The sequence below is a fragment of the Gymnogyps californianus genome, chromosome 17 (assembly GCF_018139145.2).
Source record: "Gymnogyps californianus isolate 813 chromosome 17, ASM1813914v2, whole genome shotgun sequence".
In the NCBI taxonomy this organism is placed as follows: domain Eukaryota; kingdom Metazoa; phylum Chordata; class Aves; order Accipitriformes; family Cathartidae; genus Gymnogyps; species Gymnogyps californianus.
In genome coordinates this window covers 7,874,581-7,892,975 of record NC_059487.1, presented here as the reverse complement: position 1 = coordinate 7,892,975, position 18,395 = coordinate 7,874,581, and the positions used below count along the sequence as shown (strand labels likewise).

General features: G+C 37.1%; 1 protein-coding gene across 2 annotated transcripts in view; it reads right to left on the bottom strand.

The window, feature by feature from the left end:
* Positions 1 to 1,407: 1,407 nt before the first annotated feature.
* Positions 1,408 to 18,395, bottom strand: part of ARFGEF2 (ADP ribosylation factor guanine nucleotide exchange factor 2) — a 39,262-nt gene continuing 22,274 nt past the window's right edge. For both annotated transcript variants that reach the window (XM_050907088.1, XM_050907089.1), the window contains exons 22-39: positions 17,372 to 17,519; positions 16,311 to 16,410; positions 14,955 to 14,995; positions 14,701 to 14,870; positions 13,930 to 14,081; positions 13,592 to 13,764; positions 12,314 to 12,474; positions 11,333 to 11,463; positions 11,106 to 11,235; positions 10,511 to 10,646; positions 9,544 to 9,682; positions 9,404 to 9,458; positions 9,035 to 9,149; positions 7,841 to 7,971; positions 6,551 to 6,719; positions 6,020 to 6,158; positions 4,771 to 4,888; positions 1,408 to 3,144 (exon numbers count right to left, since the gene is read on the bottom strand). In XM_050907088.1, the coding sequence (XP_050763045.1) occupies positions 2,968 to 3,144; positions 4,771 to 4,888; positions 6,020 to 6,158; positions 6,551 to 6,719; positions 7,841 to 7,971; positions 9,035 to 9,149; positions 9,404 to 9,458; positions 9,544 to 9,682; positions 10,511 to 10,646; positions 11,106 to 11,235; positions 11,333 to 11,463; positions 12,314 to 12,474; positions 13,592 to 13,764; positions 13,930 to 14,081; positions 14,701 to 14,870; positions 14,955 to 14,995; positions 16,311 to 16,410; positions 17,372 to 17,519 (2,385 nt within the window). In that variant the 3' untranslated portion in view covers positions 1,408 to 2,967. The remainder of the gene's footprint in view (positions 3,145 to 4,770; positions 4,889 to 6,019; positions 6,159 to 6,550; positions 6,720 to 7,840; positions 7,972 to 9,034; positions 9,150 to 9,403; positions 9,459 to 9,543; positions 9,683 to 10,510; positions 10,647 to 11,105; positions 11,236 to 11,332; positions 11,464 to 12,313; positions 12,475 to 13,591; positions 13,765 to 13,929; positions 14,082 to 14,700; positions 14,871 to 14,954; positions 14,996 to 16,310; positions 16,411 to 17,371; positions 17,520 to 18,395) is intronic.

Here is an 18,395-nt window from a genome sequence, read left to right as displayed (position 1 = left end):
TAGGGTTTTCCTCATTAGCATCCTCCCCCTGCCTAACTATTTCCTTGAGGGTTCAAAAATAAGAAGTAATAACAAATATCATGCAGTCTCCATATTTATACCATTATAGGTAAATCAGTTTATAGTTTAATTTGTTGCATAACACTACTTTAAAAATCTAAGAGGTTACTTTTTATTACTCCACGTATTGCACAGATGTCTCGATCTCTACCAGGATATGCTGACACAGAACCTTGTTCTCATTCATAGTTCCACAAAAGCCAATAAAACCACTACAGGCAGATAAAATCTTTGTCAGCAGAGTCAGGACAAGATCGGAACCAGCAGTGACTACCTGCAGGAGTTTTGGCTCAGCGTTTTTAGCTTCAGTAAGACGTCTATGGGTTATGATCTTTCTGACTGTATGAGGGAAACCAAACAGCTGATGTGAATACAACCATTTCAGGTACACACTTAACATACCATTCTTACTGCTTTAACGTGTACAATCAATTCCAGAAAACTGACAGGATTAAGGCTGTTACAATCCAATTGCATTCCAGTCCCCCTTCTTCATGCACTACAGAGTCTAGGATGTTTTGATGTCCCATACCTAATTTCAGCAGTTTATAAATGGTATAAATACAATAAAAGCTTTACTTAAGTAAAAGAACAGTCTCAGAACTAAGGCTGAAGGAAAGGATTCATTAAACGCCCTTATTCTATATGCGGAGATAGTACAAATGTTGCACATTACAGTAAAGAAAGCCCACAATGCAACTGTAAAGGAATTTGAGATCTGAAAATTAAGAGACTTGTTTCAAGACATGAGTTGTAAGGCTTTCAAAACTGTAAAATACAGAAAAAGCATGCAACTTTAAGAAGTTTGTGTTTTGATAAGAGATAAGGGTATACATTCAATAAGGCAGTGACACATTCAAAATCTGAAAAATAAAGTTTCAAATATTTTCTTTAGGACTATCTAGGACTGGAAGAAAAGGAATAGCCTATTCTTACAGTTTTAAATAGAATTAAAATAAATACTTCATTTTTACTGTAATTGATGAAGTGACATTACCAGGGAATGAGCAACTATACTAAGTGCAACACAAAAGGACATTTCAAATGCAGCGAGTTAAAATATGAGCATTGCTTATTTTTCAGTCTTTTCCTATTGTAAAATATAGCCATATATTCCCTTCTACTAAATATTAGTGTATAGATTTAATCTAATGGGTGTTTAAAAGTTAAAGAGCCACAACCGCCATTTATTTTTCTTTGGTTAAAAATAAAAAGTAAAAATAAAAGTGTGAAAGCCTTATCACTACTATTGACTGCAAAACCATTCCCAAACAATGCTTATGTAGAACAAGCCGATTTACTGAAGAGCACCAATGAACCGGGGGGGGGGGGGGGGGGGGAAGAAAGAATCCCAACAGCTCTGAGAGTGGAATATCCCAAGACAACTGTAACTAAGGCCACCCTACCAGGAAACTCAACTTAAAAAGCAAAATAACAGATTAAACACTTAATACCATTCAAGTAGGTTGTTTGGGTTTTTGGTTTGTTTTGGGGTCTGTGTTTTTTTGTTTTGTTTTTTTTTTTAAATACTGTTATATTTTAGGTTTGCTACTATGGATAGCACAGCAGTTAATATAACACTTTTGTTTACGTTATTTTAGGAAGTGGAACCTCTCCTCCTATCCTGCCACACTCTTCCAGTTTAGAGAAGTCTTAAAACTTGAAATTAAAATTACTTCAAAAGGACAGACCTCAGTCCTGCAGTACTTCAACTATAAACTGGTATTCTATCATGGAAACAGTTGTCACAAAACTGATGCATTTCGAAGAAAGAAAAATCTCTAGGGCAAGCAAAGCTGCAGTGCTAAGTCACATTTGCTTCACAGATACCTTCAAAGCATAGAAATGTATTGGTAACTCTTAGTACATCAATGAACTCGTTTAATTTTGCTAGAGCAGTTTCGTGGGAATTCAATTTTTTTTTTTTTTAGATCACAATAGGAACTAATAGTTGAGAACAAAAATCATTTGCACAAAAAGACAAATCAGAAGTTACAGATCTGCAGTAAAAAGAGACAGAACCTCCTATGGATTAAGGACAGGACTTCTTGCTAAACAGACACAATTACTACTAAGTACATTGTACTCAAGGGTAAAAAAGGTGGTTTTATTTGGTTTGAACCTTGTTTTTCATATTACTGTATATGCTCTGTCCATGATCTGGCAATGTATGAAAGTAAATGGAAAGTTTAAAAGTCTTTTTTTTTTTTTGATGCCCATAACTCAAGACTAACAAGCTAAATAGAGTAGACGCTATTGTGTGTTCCTGATGTAAAACCTTCCATAAAAACAAAAATAAGCCTCAGAAGATGAAGCACTGATATTAAAAAAAGTTTTAAAAATGACTTGCTAAACAGGAGGAAAACCCTTTCCCCAAATATCCTACAGCCTGTCTGCTTGAAAAACCGTAACACACTGCCTGGTCTAGTCAGGTACACACAAAGAAAAACCCAGAATGATCTTAGGTGGTCATTAGCCACTGCAGTATAGTTTATTATGAACACATGTGCTAACATCACAAGGCTATACAACTATATTCATTATTTCCAAGGGGCATAATTTCTATTGAGGAATCCAGCTGATTTATCAGATTTAGCTGGGATGCAAGACTGAACAATTGATAAAAGACTAGAAGAGACAGACTTGATCATAAGGATGACTAGCATTGAAACAAGGAGACTTTATATCTACTGTATTAACTCTGTAAGCAATAATTTAAATAAAACTGCTGATAGTTTTGTAGGATGGACAGAACAGGATTTTTTTTTTCCTCCTCCCCAAATGCCACTGTGGTAAGAGTAACTTGCTGCTGTGTTGATACACCAGGGTCCCATTTTTTCCCATCCACTTTAATCCATCTCTGGAACAGCTTTATGTACAAGCCGAAGTAACCAACCCTACTTAGGGCTACCATGAAGGTAAGTTCATCCCAGTTGTCCGTATCTGCTCCTCTGTTATGCAGATTTTGAACACAACACCTATACGCAGGAAGAACTTCCGTAGCACAGCTCGAAGCTCAGGAATCAGGTCAAATTGCATGATTTCACACAAGTATGGATAATATGTTGAAGCATGTGCCCTAAACTATCAAAGAAGATATGAAAAAAGAACGTTATTCTCTATTACTATAGGAAAGTGTGGAGTTTTTCCACATTCATGGCTACACCAACTTGTTAAAACGCAAGGTCTCACCCCATCAAAGGCCCTCCTGAATGGCCAAAGGGCCATCAAGCCCAGTGTCTGTTTTCCGCAGCAGCCTTAGCAGATGCCTACAGGAAACCATACACAGACCATACATTTGGCATTACTTCCCTAAAATAGAGTCAGACTATTTTGTGGCTCCAGGATTTCTCAGGCTAGAGGTAGTATTGGGGACTACTTGTAGAAACACCCCCACCCCCCCGGGGTGTGAATTTGTCTAGCTGCTTCTTCAGTCTCTTTAAAATATCATCCGCAATACATAACAAAGTGTTCCACAGCTGAACCAGTGTGTGAAGAAGTATCTCCGTTATGTGCTTGTTTGGTTTTTTTTTTTTCCCCTCCAGTGACTTGCCATCTCCAAAACTCTCATTCACCATCTCTTCCAGTACAACAATTATCAGTCCTTTCCCTCTCTTCATGCTAATGACAACTTTATGTACCTCTCATTTTTATTTCTTTTCCGGATAAAAGATAACTGAGTAAAAGTCTAACCTACATACAGTTCTGTGTATGGGAGCCAGTCTATATCCCTTATTCCTGTTACACTCTCTCAACTGTTTTCCAGCTCCATTACACCCCTTTCGATATGGGGGATCAGAACTGCTAACAGTATTCGAGATGCAAATCTGTCATGAATTTACACAACAAGAAATATGTTTTGTCCTCTATTCCTTTCCTAATAATGCTCAGTATTAGTTACAGGGAAAGTTAATGGAACACTTTCACCACAACTTCTATAATAAAAAGATACTGGGATTGTGTACTAAGGAATGGCCAAGTTGCCATTTTATCTACAAAGAGTTAAGACTATTCTCAGAACACACCATAACCCCAGGGACATCACTGAATTGCTGCTACATGGAGAAGCCAAGCCTCCACTACTACCAATTTCTTAAAATATTGGTACATTGCAATAAAACACTCCAAACTACACAAGAGTGAAGTGAAATTACACACTTTGCAATACACAAAAAAAATACACCAGGAAAAAATACACTTTAAAAAAAATATGAAGTTCAACAGTATTGGAAAGTTTAAAAAAAAAAGTATGCAACTTCCAGAAGTTTCTCTGCACGTCCTAATTTTGTGAATATTTGCATTCACCTTTTCCTCAAAAGGGCCGAGATCCTGAAAATTATTTTTTGTCATCACTGTCAAGGAACCAGAATTCCAATTTTATAGTGGTGAAATTTACCTCTACCATTCTTGTGCAGCTGTAATACAGCACAAGCTCATCCTTTATTGCATACTCATTGTGCTTTTATGAAAGCTCTGCAGTAATTCTATCAATATTTCTATACAGCTGTGAATTTCATGGATGCAGTCCGATTTTTACAATGTAGAATGCTCGCAAAAAGTGGAGATGTAATGATTGCTGTATTTCAAGGAGAGTACATGCTATGTAAGTGAACTAGCCACCTTGCAATACAGATGATAATAAAGACTGAATTCAACAGAAACGAAAAGATACCTGAATGCAAACAGACATGACTACCAGCCTGTTCTTACCTTTTCATCACTGATTTTTAGTGTTTTTGTTAAAAGCAACAGCAAGAGATTGGTCCAAGCTTCTCTGTGGCTTTCTGAGTTCACGGTGATAAAATACGCCAGGGCTTCACTGCATACACTAAAGAGATGACACAGTTTAGACAAGCAATAAAGAAAACCCATTAAAAGTTTTTGTAACATGCACTGTTTGTCCTCTCATAGTGTATTTTGTTTTCAAGCAAGATGCATTTCCATGGGAAAGTTTTCAATCACATGCAACAACTTTAATTACACAAATTTGTCTTGATGATTTTTCCATTACACTAGTTGTTACAGATAACTGAACTGAAATGGTTTTCATGTTGTCAACAAAGAAGCATGGAGTCAGAGGTGGAAGAGTCTGATTTTCCTTATAAACATTCTGTCATTAAAATGTTGTCACCTTCAACCTGCAAACATTATTTCCTGATCCTTACGTTGGGACAGCTTAGGCAACAGCAACATGAGAGTTCTCCCTCCAAATCCAGACTGCTTTAATAAAGATCTGCAGAGCTCAGCATCACGGATTAAAAAGGGATTACTATTGTATTAATAAATTTTTGGTCCTTGCTGTAGACTGTCAACACACAGTACAAACTGTACCACTTACAATGGCTTTTTTGGGGGCGCTACTTTAATTAAAGAAGGAATGGAACCTCCCCTTTTACACCTCCCCTAAAAAGATTAGGAAGTCCATACATGCTGATAGATCAGAATGCTACTGAAATCCACTGCATTAGTGCTAATAGCAAGTTTAAGAGTTCTTCACATTTGATTAGAGATTAGTACTCTGAACTTTTATGTACCAACAACTCACTTTTCAAATAAAGGGGACCCCAACACCTTTTTATATTCATTTAGCATAATCTTCTACATTTACCTAAGTTCCCGGTATACAGCAGCTTATACTGCACTCTGTTTAGATTACTGTATCCTGTTGTACCTCTGAATAGCATTATGTACTCAGATGTGAAAAGTATTCATACACCACCACTTTTGTAAAGAAAAGCTTATGTCAGGCAAGAAGGTGCTTCATTTATTCCAAGTAGATTGCTCCCTTATTGCTAAATTAACTTTTAATAAAGAGTGGTCATATATGTGTGTTTATATAAGTATCTATCTATCCTCATACACTTTGCACACTCTATTCAGCAACTTAGAACATTTGTATCCAGGGATGCATCATACTGGCTGAAACCAGAAAGCACCAGAACCAAGCTGATACTCTTACCTAAGCAGCCGTTGTTGTATAGCATCCCAGGAGTCTCGGCGGTTTTCATCCACATACATTCGAAAGAGTATTCTCAAGCAACAAGCCAAGCTGCTGGTCTCTTGTTTTAAGAGATTGGGTTTTGATTTACCCTTGAACCCTAGAAATCAGTTACACATAGGGAGAGGGAACATTCACATTTGTAGTTACTACCCAAGAGGTACAGTTTATCAGCAATACCACCACTAGTGAACAGTAATGATTTCTTGTCCAGATACTATTTCTTCCTCCTTGATTTTGATTGAGAGCTAATCTATTTATAAAGATATTTAACTACAGTAGTACCAACTGTGTAGCTCTACTTTAATCAAAAAAGCAGATAGTTTAGCAAACAGAATTATTCAAGTCATCAGGAGGGAGACAAGTAATAAAAGCATGCAACACTGTCAGATTAACTGTAGAGATTGTTGCAATGGTATACTTCTGTATCTCGATAGCTAAAGCTGTAAGTGGAGCTCAGTATTTTTATCAAACTAAAAATAAAAGCCTCACCTGCTCTCCATAACACAGTTCGCTGTTCATAATTTGAATTAAAGGCTTTTGAAAATGAATGAGACTCTTGCAGACAATCTAGTAACTTAAAGAGGTGATGTGAAGACATATATTTATACATTCCTTGGTCTTCTGTGTCAATGTGGATATCTGCATCCAATGCATCTCGCTGGGGTGGGGGGCGGGAGGCAGAGAAAGAGAAAGAGAAAGCACACAACAGAGGACTGTCAATAACATTCTTTTTATATAAGCTTAAGAGACTTGGATACTTCACCAACCATATAGCACTAACTCCAGATTCCATTTTTAGGTACAAGTGAAATATTAGTGCAATACAACACAGCAGAATGGTCCTGTCAAATATCAGAGTTGTACTCTTTTCAGTAGGATATTTTAAAAGAGAGAAGTTATGATCTATCCTAGTTATTGATAAGGGGGGGGGGGGGAAATCAAGAACAAAGGAAGAACCTCCCTTGTCAAAGCATAAAAAAATCATAGCAATACAATATAGAACATTTCCTCTCCTCTAGGAGCTGAGTAGGTCTGCTGAATTCTGAAAAACATCAAAATGAACCATAAAAATAGTGCAAGCTTAAATGTTGCATAGTGTAGAAATTCACTATCTTTTAATGAAATTTGACATTAGCCAAATTGGTCAATATTTTTAGCTAATTTTATTAGGAATTTAACTATACCATCCCCAAAACGCTACCTGAATGCACTAGCCCAAACTTCCAGCTTAGGGCTTTATTAACATAGCCAAGCAAGAGCTACCTTGCAGTACTTCCTAGAATCAGAATTTTCAGGGACAAGGACCTCTCCAAGGCAGGTAGTGAGTTAAATATTGACCATTAACCTTGCTGAAGTTCAACTTCTGCATCTCTTCCTGTGTAAACACCTAGAGGCTGGTGTTTAGCCTCAGCTGTGGCTAAATGAAGACACTCAGGCTAAACAACAGAAAAGAATGCTCTCCCCAAAACAAACAAAAAACATTCTTCATGAGTATATATTCATTATAGAAACAATGATAATATATTATATTGATAATAAAAATAATGGTAATATAATTATAATAATCCAACAGGCAGACTGCCAGGAAACACTGGAGGCAGTCAAAAAAAAAAAAAAAAAAAATCACAGCTTAAGAGTAATGACACACTCATTCAGGGTAGTGCTGAGAGTTAGAAAAAGGAAGAGACTATATACTCTATTTTGTAAACACACTTCAGAGCATTCAATAGTCTTTGTACTTTACCGCCGCAACAACGTTATAAATAAGTCTGATGGTACCTGAGCTGCAGCCATGTGCTCAGCATCTTCCTTCTTGCTTGTTGCTGGATAGAACACTATATTATCAATGGTCTGTATCAGTTCCAGCTGTACCACACACTTTATAAGGAGGCCAGCAAATAGTTTCTGGTCTAATGAAATGGAATAACACAAGTTTCAGAAGCAACTTATGACAATTCACTTATGACAGGCTAGCAAAACACTACATTACCATTATCATTTTGATATTTAGTGATGCTGTGAAGTATCTTATGTTGTGGAAGGTGGCAAAGCTGAGCTACATGAGCATGCGAACCACAACCAAACGAGACTTAAACAGCACATGGCAATAATGGGATAAGGTTGTGAGGCTAATAGCACAGGAATGTATATAAGTTATAGAGGCTGTTAATATGTTTTGGAGGGCTTTAAGGACTTTGTTTAGCTGCTTAAAAGTAGTTGTTCGTGATAAAGCAGAACTCATAGCTTGCTTAATGCTTTTGCTTAACGTTGACCTATTCTCTGATTGGAGGAACAAGAAGATTTGGAAAGCCCCAGAGCCAGTTTGAGCCAGGAAAAGGAGACATAGTAACGACTAGCCTAAAAAAACAGAAAAAAGAAAGAACCAGCCTAGAGATGAGAAAAAGGACCCTACGAGAGAGAAGACCCCAGACCCGAATATTACTATTGGACCAGACTGGTGTGAGGGGTGGGAATTTAGATTGTAAGGGTGTAATTGCCCAGGGATTTTAGTGTTCAGGGTGCCTCTCTGGAGGCACGTAGCTCGAGCTGCCTGAATTTGTGCACCACAGGTAAGACTAAATTACGCTTTTTATTTTGAAGGCCTGGATTAGAGATTCTGCTTCGGGGAACTAGGGTCGAGCCTGAGGAAAGAAGCAGCGCCCGAGGGTGAGCGTGTGTGAGAGGAGTCGAAAGGGGCACCTGTCGGCTCACTGGAGTCGCCTGCTGTGAAGGGACTCTGGTCTGAGCAGTTAAAGTATTGGGTGGTGTGTGTGCAACTCCTTGACTGGTGTGTGAATGCTCAGGCAGTGGCTTCTCCCTTCACACTTACAAAGAGAAAATTCCTCTGCAAGGCATAAACACAAGTTGTAAAGATGTACCCCAAGTTTAAGTGCCCAAAAACTTACAGAACTACAGAAGTGGACTAAGAGTGGCTATAAAAGTTTATTAAATGAATTTCCATGTTTTCCTTACTTGTATAAGGACCACCTTTCCAGCTCTCATCTGTTGGATTTGAAAATTGACTTTGTCCTCTTTCTGAAGCATTTTTATCCATGCTGCTTAAAGACTGGTGATCTAGGTCTAAATCCTAGAAGAGAATGCAGAACAATTCTAGCAATCCAAAACACTCCCAACCAGCTATCAGTTTTCAGATGACTTCACTAATCTTAGATTCAAAGCCTTCCTGCATTCATTCTTCATATTTTATTTCACAATGACACCAAATGCAAGCACATCAATTCCAGTATTTGTTGTCAAGTGTATTTACTACAATAAAATATTTTGAAAGCTAACCTAACACAAACCCCTTCAAGTTAGTTTGTTGCATGAATTAACTCTTACCAAGTGTTTTTCAGTTGAATCTTCCTCCATTCCCGCAGGCCTCCACGTCAGCAAGCTTCACAAAGTAAAAAAAAAAAAAAAAGTAAATATTTTTGCTTTAGAATCAGGTATTAGTATGAGAATTAAATTTATGAACTTACACATGAGGAATAGTAGTTTTGAAGATTTCTAGCATACAATTGCATGTCTGGCCCCAGACTTCAGGGCTGAATTTCTGTCCGTTTAGTATTACCAGGTTTTCTAGGCAGTTTGTACCCGATCGAGCCAACTGCTCGTTATCTGTGAAAGAAATGTTCCGTATTTATCAATGAAAAATTAAGCATTCTCTATTACTGCTCCATTAAACGTTTTTACCAATATTGTGAAATGCATGGTATCTTAGCTCAAAGCCTACTTATAAAGTATATTACAGTAATAGCAAGCTTAGGAACCTACTGAATAAAAAATGGTGTTTAAAAAATAGACTTCATGAGATTGAAATCCAAACAGGGAGGACAAAGGACAGGAGAGAAGCAGAAAGGAAGCTCACAGTGAGACAAAGGAAGGAAAAGCACTGATTAGAAACTTATGATTTCCTGCAAGGTAGTCCCCCCCGACATTCCATGCTAGTAATATGCGGGATTTCAGGCATAAGAGTTGGAGCCCAAAAGAAATCACATTCTTTAGAAAGTCATATTTAAAAGTACTAGATGGTTGAGAGAAGGCGGGGGGGGGGGGGGGGGGGGGGGGCGGACAAAAAAAAGAAAAAAAGAGAAAAATCAGAATGCATACACGTGTGTGTGTATATATATGTGTGTGTAAATAAACGAGCTATTTTATCCACGTAGCCAAACGGAGAAAGGTTGTTGCCAGAAGATTAACACAACTCTTTAAAAGCTTTTGGTCTGTCACAATAGCACCATAAACACATTATAAACACATTAACAGAAGAGCTGCCTAAATGATTAAATAGAATGATGCTCAAATATTTAAGATACTGCATCCATCTATTACATAATATATTGTCCTAACGGTAGTTTTTATTCTTCCAAAATTCAGTTAACTTTCCTCTTAAGTAATGAGCATTTAAAAAATACATTAATCAAAAGATACAAGTAAATAAGCTACCTTGTTTTACACACCAGTGTAACTGTGAAAGTATGTCAGGAAGAAGGATCTCATTTAAAGCTTCATAAAATTGCGTAAATACATCACAGATTGCATAAAGTGCATGGTTGCATGTAGTGGTCATCCATTCAGATTTCTATGAGGAAAAGATGAAAAGTCTTTGTTTTTATGTGGGTTCTTCTATGATGATAGCACTTGGCTTATGCACGGCTATTCAACAAAGGAAGTGGCCTCTAAGGAGAGGAGTAGAAATTAGATAAAAAGCCTCACTACTATGGATGTCTTGTCAGAAGCATTTAGTTGGCCACATGAATACTGTTCAGAAAACTATACATTTTCACAAAGTGTGAATATTCTCCTTGAAAATATTCAGACAGAACAGATAGATAGGTCACTGGATACTATGACAAGTTTCATACATACCACAGAATACATCAGAATACAACAATGTATCATTATGTTTGGGGCAGCATGGGGTGGAAATACACTGACAAGACAAACAATACAACCTGCTGCCTTGATTGATTGAGTTCTTAAAAAAAAAAATCTTGAACATTTGCTTGCTTTTGGGGTTTTTTTGTTTGTTTGTTTTTACCTCTGTTTGTTGTTCAGGGAGTTTCATATTATCAAAAATCCGAAACACAATTCTGAACAGATCTTGCCACCAGTGCTTTTCAAAGGTATGGCCATAACTCTTCATTATTTCAAACATCACTGTTAAGCCTCTATAAACAAACCCAAACAAATAAAGGAAAAGATGTTAAAATTCATACCTGTCATCTCTTCACTAACTGAATTAAAAAAAAAAAAAAGCTTTATTACCTTGTTCGAACATCTAATTTGCAACGATTGATGATACAAGAAAGTTCAAACAAAATGGGAAACCATCCTCTGACCCATACTCTGTCCCCAGGAGCAACATTCATGTCATCACTTGTGTATTCTCTTAATACCTTGGAGATGGGCAAGAAAAAAAAGACTTTAAAAAATCTCAAAAATCTTTAATTCTGACAGATTTAGATGCTGCTGGTGGCACAGACAGACTTGAAAAGTTAGCTTAGTTTCTACCGTAACACTCAAATCCTATAACATGTAAGTATAAATCTGAGACATACCTATTTGTGAAAATACTGGGGGGGGGGGGGGGGGGGGGGGGGGGGGGGGGGGGGGGGAAATATGGAAAATAAATACTTAAATCCGTTTTATGTAAGTCCTGCTAAAGACTTTACAAGTTGCAGAGGTTTGGACTTTAGGAAGCAAGTTTAACAGTGACAGGCAACAATTATATAAATACAGGTAATAAGGAAATTAAGTTTGGCATAAACCAGTTCTACACTTTTCTAGCATATTGGATACAGCATGCACATCTTGCAATGGTAACATGCAACTGCAATCTAACTCCAGGCTCTTTTCAGCAAAGTGATTATTATATTAAGTATTCACACAATAGACTGATATAGAAAAATATGCATGTTTGTAACCAATTTAACTAGATATAATTAGGGTGATAGAACAAGAAGTATTGTTTTCCAGGTCATCCTAACACTATAAAAAAAAGGACTATTTCATTCAGTTACTTCCAATTTGGACTGATGAGACTTAACATTCTTTAATTAGTCCTAGTTTACTGCTTACAGAATACCAAAATGACTCCTAATTCTGAATATGCTTTTAATACAAACACCTGCTGCTGGGAGACCGAAGTTTGAGTCTGAAAGCTCTTTCTTAGTTACAAGATTAGTCTCAGTTTAACAGTAGAAGATAGTGTAAGAACACACGAGGGTAAAAATTAAAAGAAAATACCTGTGGTCTTTCTGAAACATATTTAGCACAATACCGAATAAGTCTAATAGCTTCCATGCTGGTGTCCGGAAATGCAACATTACAGGCAAACTCAGAAAGACATTTTACTGCATCCTGAAATGAGTCAATTGCTGCTGGAAAGTGCTGTTGAAAAATATTTGCTGCGAAGAACAAACAAATACACTTTATAAAATTTACTGATATTGAAATCCATAGATAAACTGGTATTGATCTACAGATGTCAGCCATGGTATACCACTACCAAATGGACAAAGATGAAAGGACGAGATCTTGTGGATTAAATACGATTCTCTGTCTTCCCTTGCATTCTTCCCCATCACACCCCACCACCCAAATTTGTCAGCATCACATTTTCTCAGGTTGGATAATTACCAATTTTATAATCTAGGATTATTTCATGGCTTCTTATATGGTTCAGTTTCCTCCCACAGCATATGCAACCCAAAGCTCTTAAAATATTTTGAGAAATAATAGGAGTAAAGCTTGATGTTAGCTTCCCTGCTATGAATGAAGTTACCTAAATTTACCTAAATTACCTATTCTGTAGCAAGAGAGGAAAAAGCAGTTAGATTTCAGACTTAAGGCACAGACTAAATACAAAACAAATCCAACGCATACAAGCTTTTGAATGAACAACAACTCCCAAGATCTATGCAATTCAGTTAGCAAAAAAAGTTTTGTTACTATTTGCATTTACTAATACTGTCCATAGCTCTTTTTCCCCATGCTATTTAACGGGAAGAGGGCAGTTTCAGGACATTTAAGAAAGCTACGATCAATATTGAAGGTCCATTTCAAGAATATTTGAGTTGGTTGTCTTTCTTTGAAAGTGGCAGCAGTATATTGTTCAAACAGACTTTTAGAGCAGGTAGCCTGTAGGAACTATACAAGCAGTCACATAGAGTCACAAGCTTTATGATCCCCGCCATGCGATACTGAATCAGCATGGAAGTTCATGAAATGTGTTCCTTAATCCAAACCAACTTATTGTGACAGATGGGGCAACATACAAAACTTATTGAATCTATTCCAAACTTCCAAAGTTCTGTAGGAGGTATCTATATCTAGTTTTTCCTGTCCATAGCATATCAGGAGACTTAACGGGTAAGACCTAGCTGCAGAGTTTAAACAGTCTGGCTGCAAGATCTTGTGTTTATTTATCTGGAAATACAAAAGTCTTATTCAGATGGGCCTTTTAAACCAGAATCACAGCAGCTAAGCTAATTTGGGTACTTGCATCTGTCAGCCATTACTTACTAACTATGTGTGCTGTAGTTTGAAAGGCCAGCTCCACAATATTCCCATCATGGTCTGATGCTGCTTGATGAAAGACTGCAAAGATATTTTTCCAGCCTGAACGAATATTACCAGCTTGAGAGTTCACCATCTGAGCAATACAGCGTATTACCATGTCCCGAATAGTTGGAGATCTTAAAAAAAAAAAAAAGGAAAGTAAGACTTTCACAAGTGGCACAATTTTACACTGGCACAAAGTAACTGTGCCACTTCCATGTACACAACAATCTAACCCACACCAAGTAACATCTTTAAGTAGGACTAAAGTAAGCTAACACAGAAATTGCAGTGCACCACACCTGTTTTTCTTCATAATATGCTCAAAAGGCCTTAGGAAGTCTTTCTGGAAGCGGAAGTTGGCTAACTCTCCCTTCTCAAGAAATTTCATTGACAGCTGCCTTAATGAGTCTACTGCAAAGATGGCAACATCTTCATTAGGGTTACATCCAACCTAGAAGAAAAGCATATTTTCAAACACTTAACAGCTAACGTATTACATATATGAGTAACAAATTCATCATTCAAGTTTCATGTCAGTCCACTAAAAATTGCTAGCACATTCTAGTTTTCAGATATTTAGAAAATAGGGGGTTGCTTTCAGAGAGGGCTTTCTCAGTCATTTGATCCAACTAAACAGACCCATGGATTTTGTATGCAACAAGTGCAGAAGTATAATAGCCAGACAGACACTTAAAAAAAAGTCTTAGGCTAAAAAACACCCACCCAAACATGGACCAGTTTCCAAAAGAAAGTAACTTTGTTGTTCCAGGATCATCTGTATATATTTTAGAGGAAAACTAACTTGGCATTTGATCAGAAGGATAAGACAATGACATAAAGAAAAATTACAAATACAAAATCATATAATGAAGTGATTAAAGATCAGTCTCATAAATATTTCATTTTTTATTTATACACTTTAGATTTTTAAATAGGTGCTTCCTTTAGGCACCTTTAATGGATTTTTTTTTAAATATCACAGCCTACACCGCTGAGAACATAAAAGGAAAAAGCTGTTTAAAGAAGTCCTGCTATTCATGTATGTTCTGTAACTTGATTTTAAAAAATACCTTATTGAAGTGATCTCCAATCACGTGCCAAATTCTTGACCACTGCAGCCTAATGCGATTCATGTTGTAATACGATATCTCCACTATCTTCTGCAGGCTGAACATGCGAGGATGGTGTGGGGAAGCCAGCTCATCCATGGAAACAGCACACAGCCATCGGACAAAGTCAACTGAACATTAAAACACACTACTGTAAGTTCAGGATGTTACATTGCAAGAGTTCCTGTAACCCACCAAATGGTCAGCATACGTACCTATTGCATTTCCATCCAGCCTAGTTGATCCTGTAAATATCCTATGGAACAAATAAATGAGTTGCAGTTTTAGCTGTGCATCCACAAGAGTCAATCACATCTTGGTGCTGTAGGCAAATGTCAGCACATCTTCTGGAGATACTTTACAATCCTCCATGCCATGAACTCTGCAACTGTTTTATTCTTACTCCTTGGCAGCAATTCATGTCCTCCTAGTCTAAGCACTCTTTTCCCTGCTGCAAGTCACAGTCTACTGTGCTTCTGCCCCACTGCAGGAAACAGATACAGGCTCACAACTTTATCCAGGGCAAGTAGTGCTGGAGCAGTCATTTGGGTGACAGTATGTTAAATTTCATAGGGAGAATAAAAAGACATGAAGAAGGCTTTGCTGCAAGACTTTACTGGATGCCAGCCACCTGCTTGATCTTTACATAGTTCAAGAATACTATAAGTTGTGGCTGTCAAAACAGACAGCAGAAAGACTACGGATGCACCATTGTCCCTTCTTCCCCTTCAGTTGTTCAGAGTCTTGAGAGGACTTCAGACCACTCATCGTGGTTCATACAGAACACTGGTAAGTGGAGAATGTTCCCAAGTCTTTTAGACTTTGATATGGTAACAGACATATTTATGTTACAATAAGTACTACAAGTCTGAATGTATGATTCTACAGACTTGCCCAATAGTTTCAATAACTATAAAAAAGTCCCCTTCCAACACATGGTTTATGATAGAAGCATCTCTTTAGACAACATTTTAGAACGACATATGAGAAAGATAAGGATTTAGACAAGAATGCAGTGACTAATGAATAAAGAGCTGAAGAACAGCAGCTAAAGAAGTGCTGAAATACAGAAGTTCCCAAGACCAAAGAAAATTTCATGATTTAATAGAATAAGGGCATTTATTCATTTCAGATACCTGTCCTGTTCAGGCTAAATAAAGAAAAAAAAAGAAACCCAAATACACAGAATACACACACATAAGTTAGAGGCAATTATCAGACAGATTTGTAAAACACAAATAGCTAAATACTGTAATACCAACCTAATTCTGGTCTTCACTGGCTTACTCCAAAGAAAAGGCGTAAAAACACATGCATACACACAGTGCCCCTTCTCACAGTACACTACATTAGTTATACTGCTATTTAATAACAGTCTTTCTTTTGTGAATATTACATGCCTGAAGAGATAGACTTATTGGGTCCAGAGAAAGCATCTAAGTATCAGCATCTTTCTCACAAGAGAAACAGGCTTCAAGAACAGAAGTCCCTGTCAGAGTCTGCAAGTGAACTGAGGATGGTCAGTAACTTCAAGTCACATTTTCTCCAGAAAGAAATTATATTCTCAGTACCTGTCTACTGCTACCACTACACTCTGTGAACTGGTCTCTCCCACAGACTCTTGAATGCTCGCCATATGCCGTTTATCAGCTCCACTTCCAACGAGGTTACCTGCAATAAAAGCCATCAAAAACCAGTATTTAGCATCATGAAATCGTGACTTTATCTTAACCCCAACTTTATACAAGTAGACAAAGATAAGTGACTACTGTTTCCAATTAGCTCGTAATTTACGTGGAGCAGATGGTGCCTTTGCCAGATCTATGCCAGATTATTACAAAATTAAATATCCAGTAAGAAGTATGGGTTTTTTTCCCTTAGGGCATTGTGTTTTGACCATCATGTTTATTAAGTTAAGATTATGTAATGCTGTTAATAAAAATTGGAAATGATAAAACATTATTTTGAAATATTAACTCTAAGTCAGATACAAGTAGTTAATGCTGGGCACAGTTCTGCTACATTCAGCATCATCACCGTGTATAGCATCAAATCCAGAGTATTTTCAAATTAAAAGGTTTCCTTGATGGTTTTCCAAAGATTAAGGTAACTTGCCTTGTCCCTCTAATTTACATCTTAAAATCTGAGGTTTGTTTCTTGCACATAATGCAGGAACAACAGGAACTGGAACAGCAAGCCCAACATGCAGAGATAAGAAATTCCTTTGGAAAACCAATTATCGATCATCGAAACATCTATTAGTTCCTAAAGATAAATGGCTTATGTTTTTACTATTAAAAACAGAGCGTAAAAAGAAAGAACTGATAATACTAAGTTATGGTTGTGTTACCAGCAAGTATGGTGAAACAGTTTTGACAACAACATGTTCCAGCAAATAAATCTGGAGAAGTTCTGTTAAATAGCTTAACCCAATTACAAAGTTAGAACATATTTGGTAATTACTAATACATCTCGAAATATACGGTTCCATTTTTTAAAGTTTCATTAATCCAATATAGCTTCCCCTGAAAGCAAGTAAATATATTTCAATATCTTATAACATTGAGCTTTCTTAGCCATCATACTTCACTTATATGTGCATCTTTGCAAAGTTCAAGATTATTAGTCTCACCTAATCCCAGGCCCATAAACTCTTCCCCTCCAGATGCATAGCCTTTAACGCTTCCTTCCCTTTCACGCCCAGAGCCAGATAAATACCGAGTTTTCACTCCAGTTCCTATAAGTTGTGCTAGTTCCAGCTGGCTAATACATTTCAAGATCTAAAAACAAAAGATATTTAAACATTGTGTTTCTGGACACCATTATATTTTTATTCCTAACATATACTTATATTTAATATTTATAACCTTCCCAGGTTCTCTAACCTTTAAACCAACTTTGACAACGGTAACAGTTTTGATGGAGCTGAAACATTACCAACACAACTGGAAATAAAGTTGAGTGATTCATTCAAGATCACCAGCTGCCATGAATCATTCCAATATTAGAAAAAATAAACAGTACCCAAAAATCTAACTTGGATCTCTAACTACTAGAGGAAACCTTTTTATTAATTCTCACTGCATCAACCTTCAAAACTATAAACAAATTGAAGTCCATCTTCTAGAGAGTTCATTGTCCCAGAGACATGAAAAGACTGAATTATTGCAGCTACCACTTTGAGTAACGATGTTCCAACACACACAGTGAAAATGCCAAAATTGTGCCTTGCCATCAGCACAAAATTGACTCTCTCTTCTTTCTTACTCCCTCACTGCAACATCCCTTGGACTGGCACAAGCATTTGTGAGGGTATGCTGTAAGCCAGGTCCAAGTAACTTGTCAGCTAGAGAACCTTTTGGCTCATATTATCATGTAGCCAAAGACTGTTGCAAGAGAGCATAATGCAGCAGGAATGCCCCTTTTAGCAGCAGCACAGATTTAGATCTGATTAAAGAGCTCCTGGAAAATATGCCTTAAGAAAATACATATGATCTCGATAGCCTATCCTTACCTATCCCCCACCAAGTTATTTTAGCCCTGATTTTTCATGTGATTGTGGTATAAATGTTGCCAAATACTGCACAGACAAGTCTGGACCTGTGAGCTAGAATATTTTTGTTTATGTGAACAAGAATGCAATAGTTTCTGTGCAG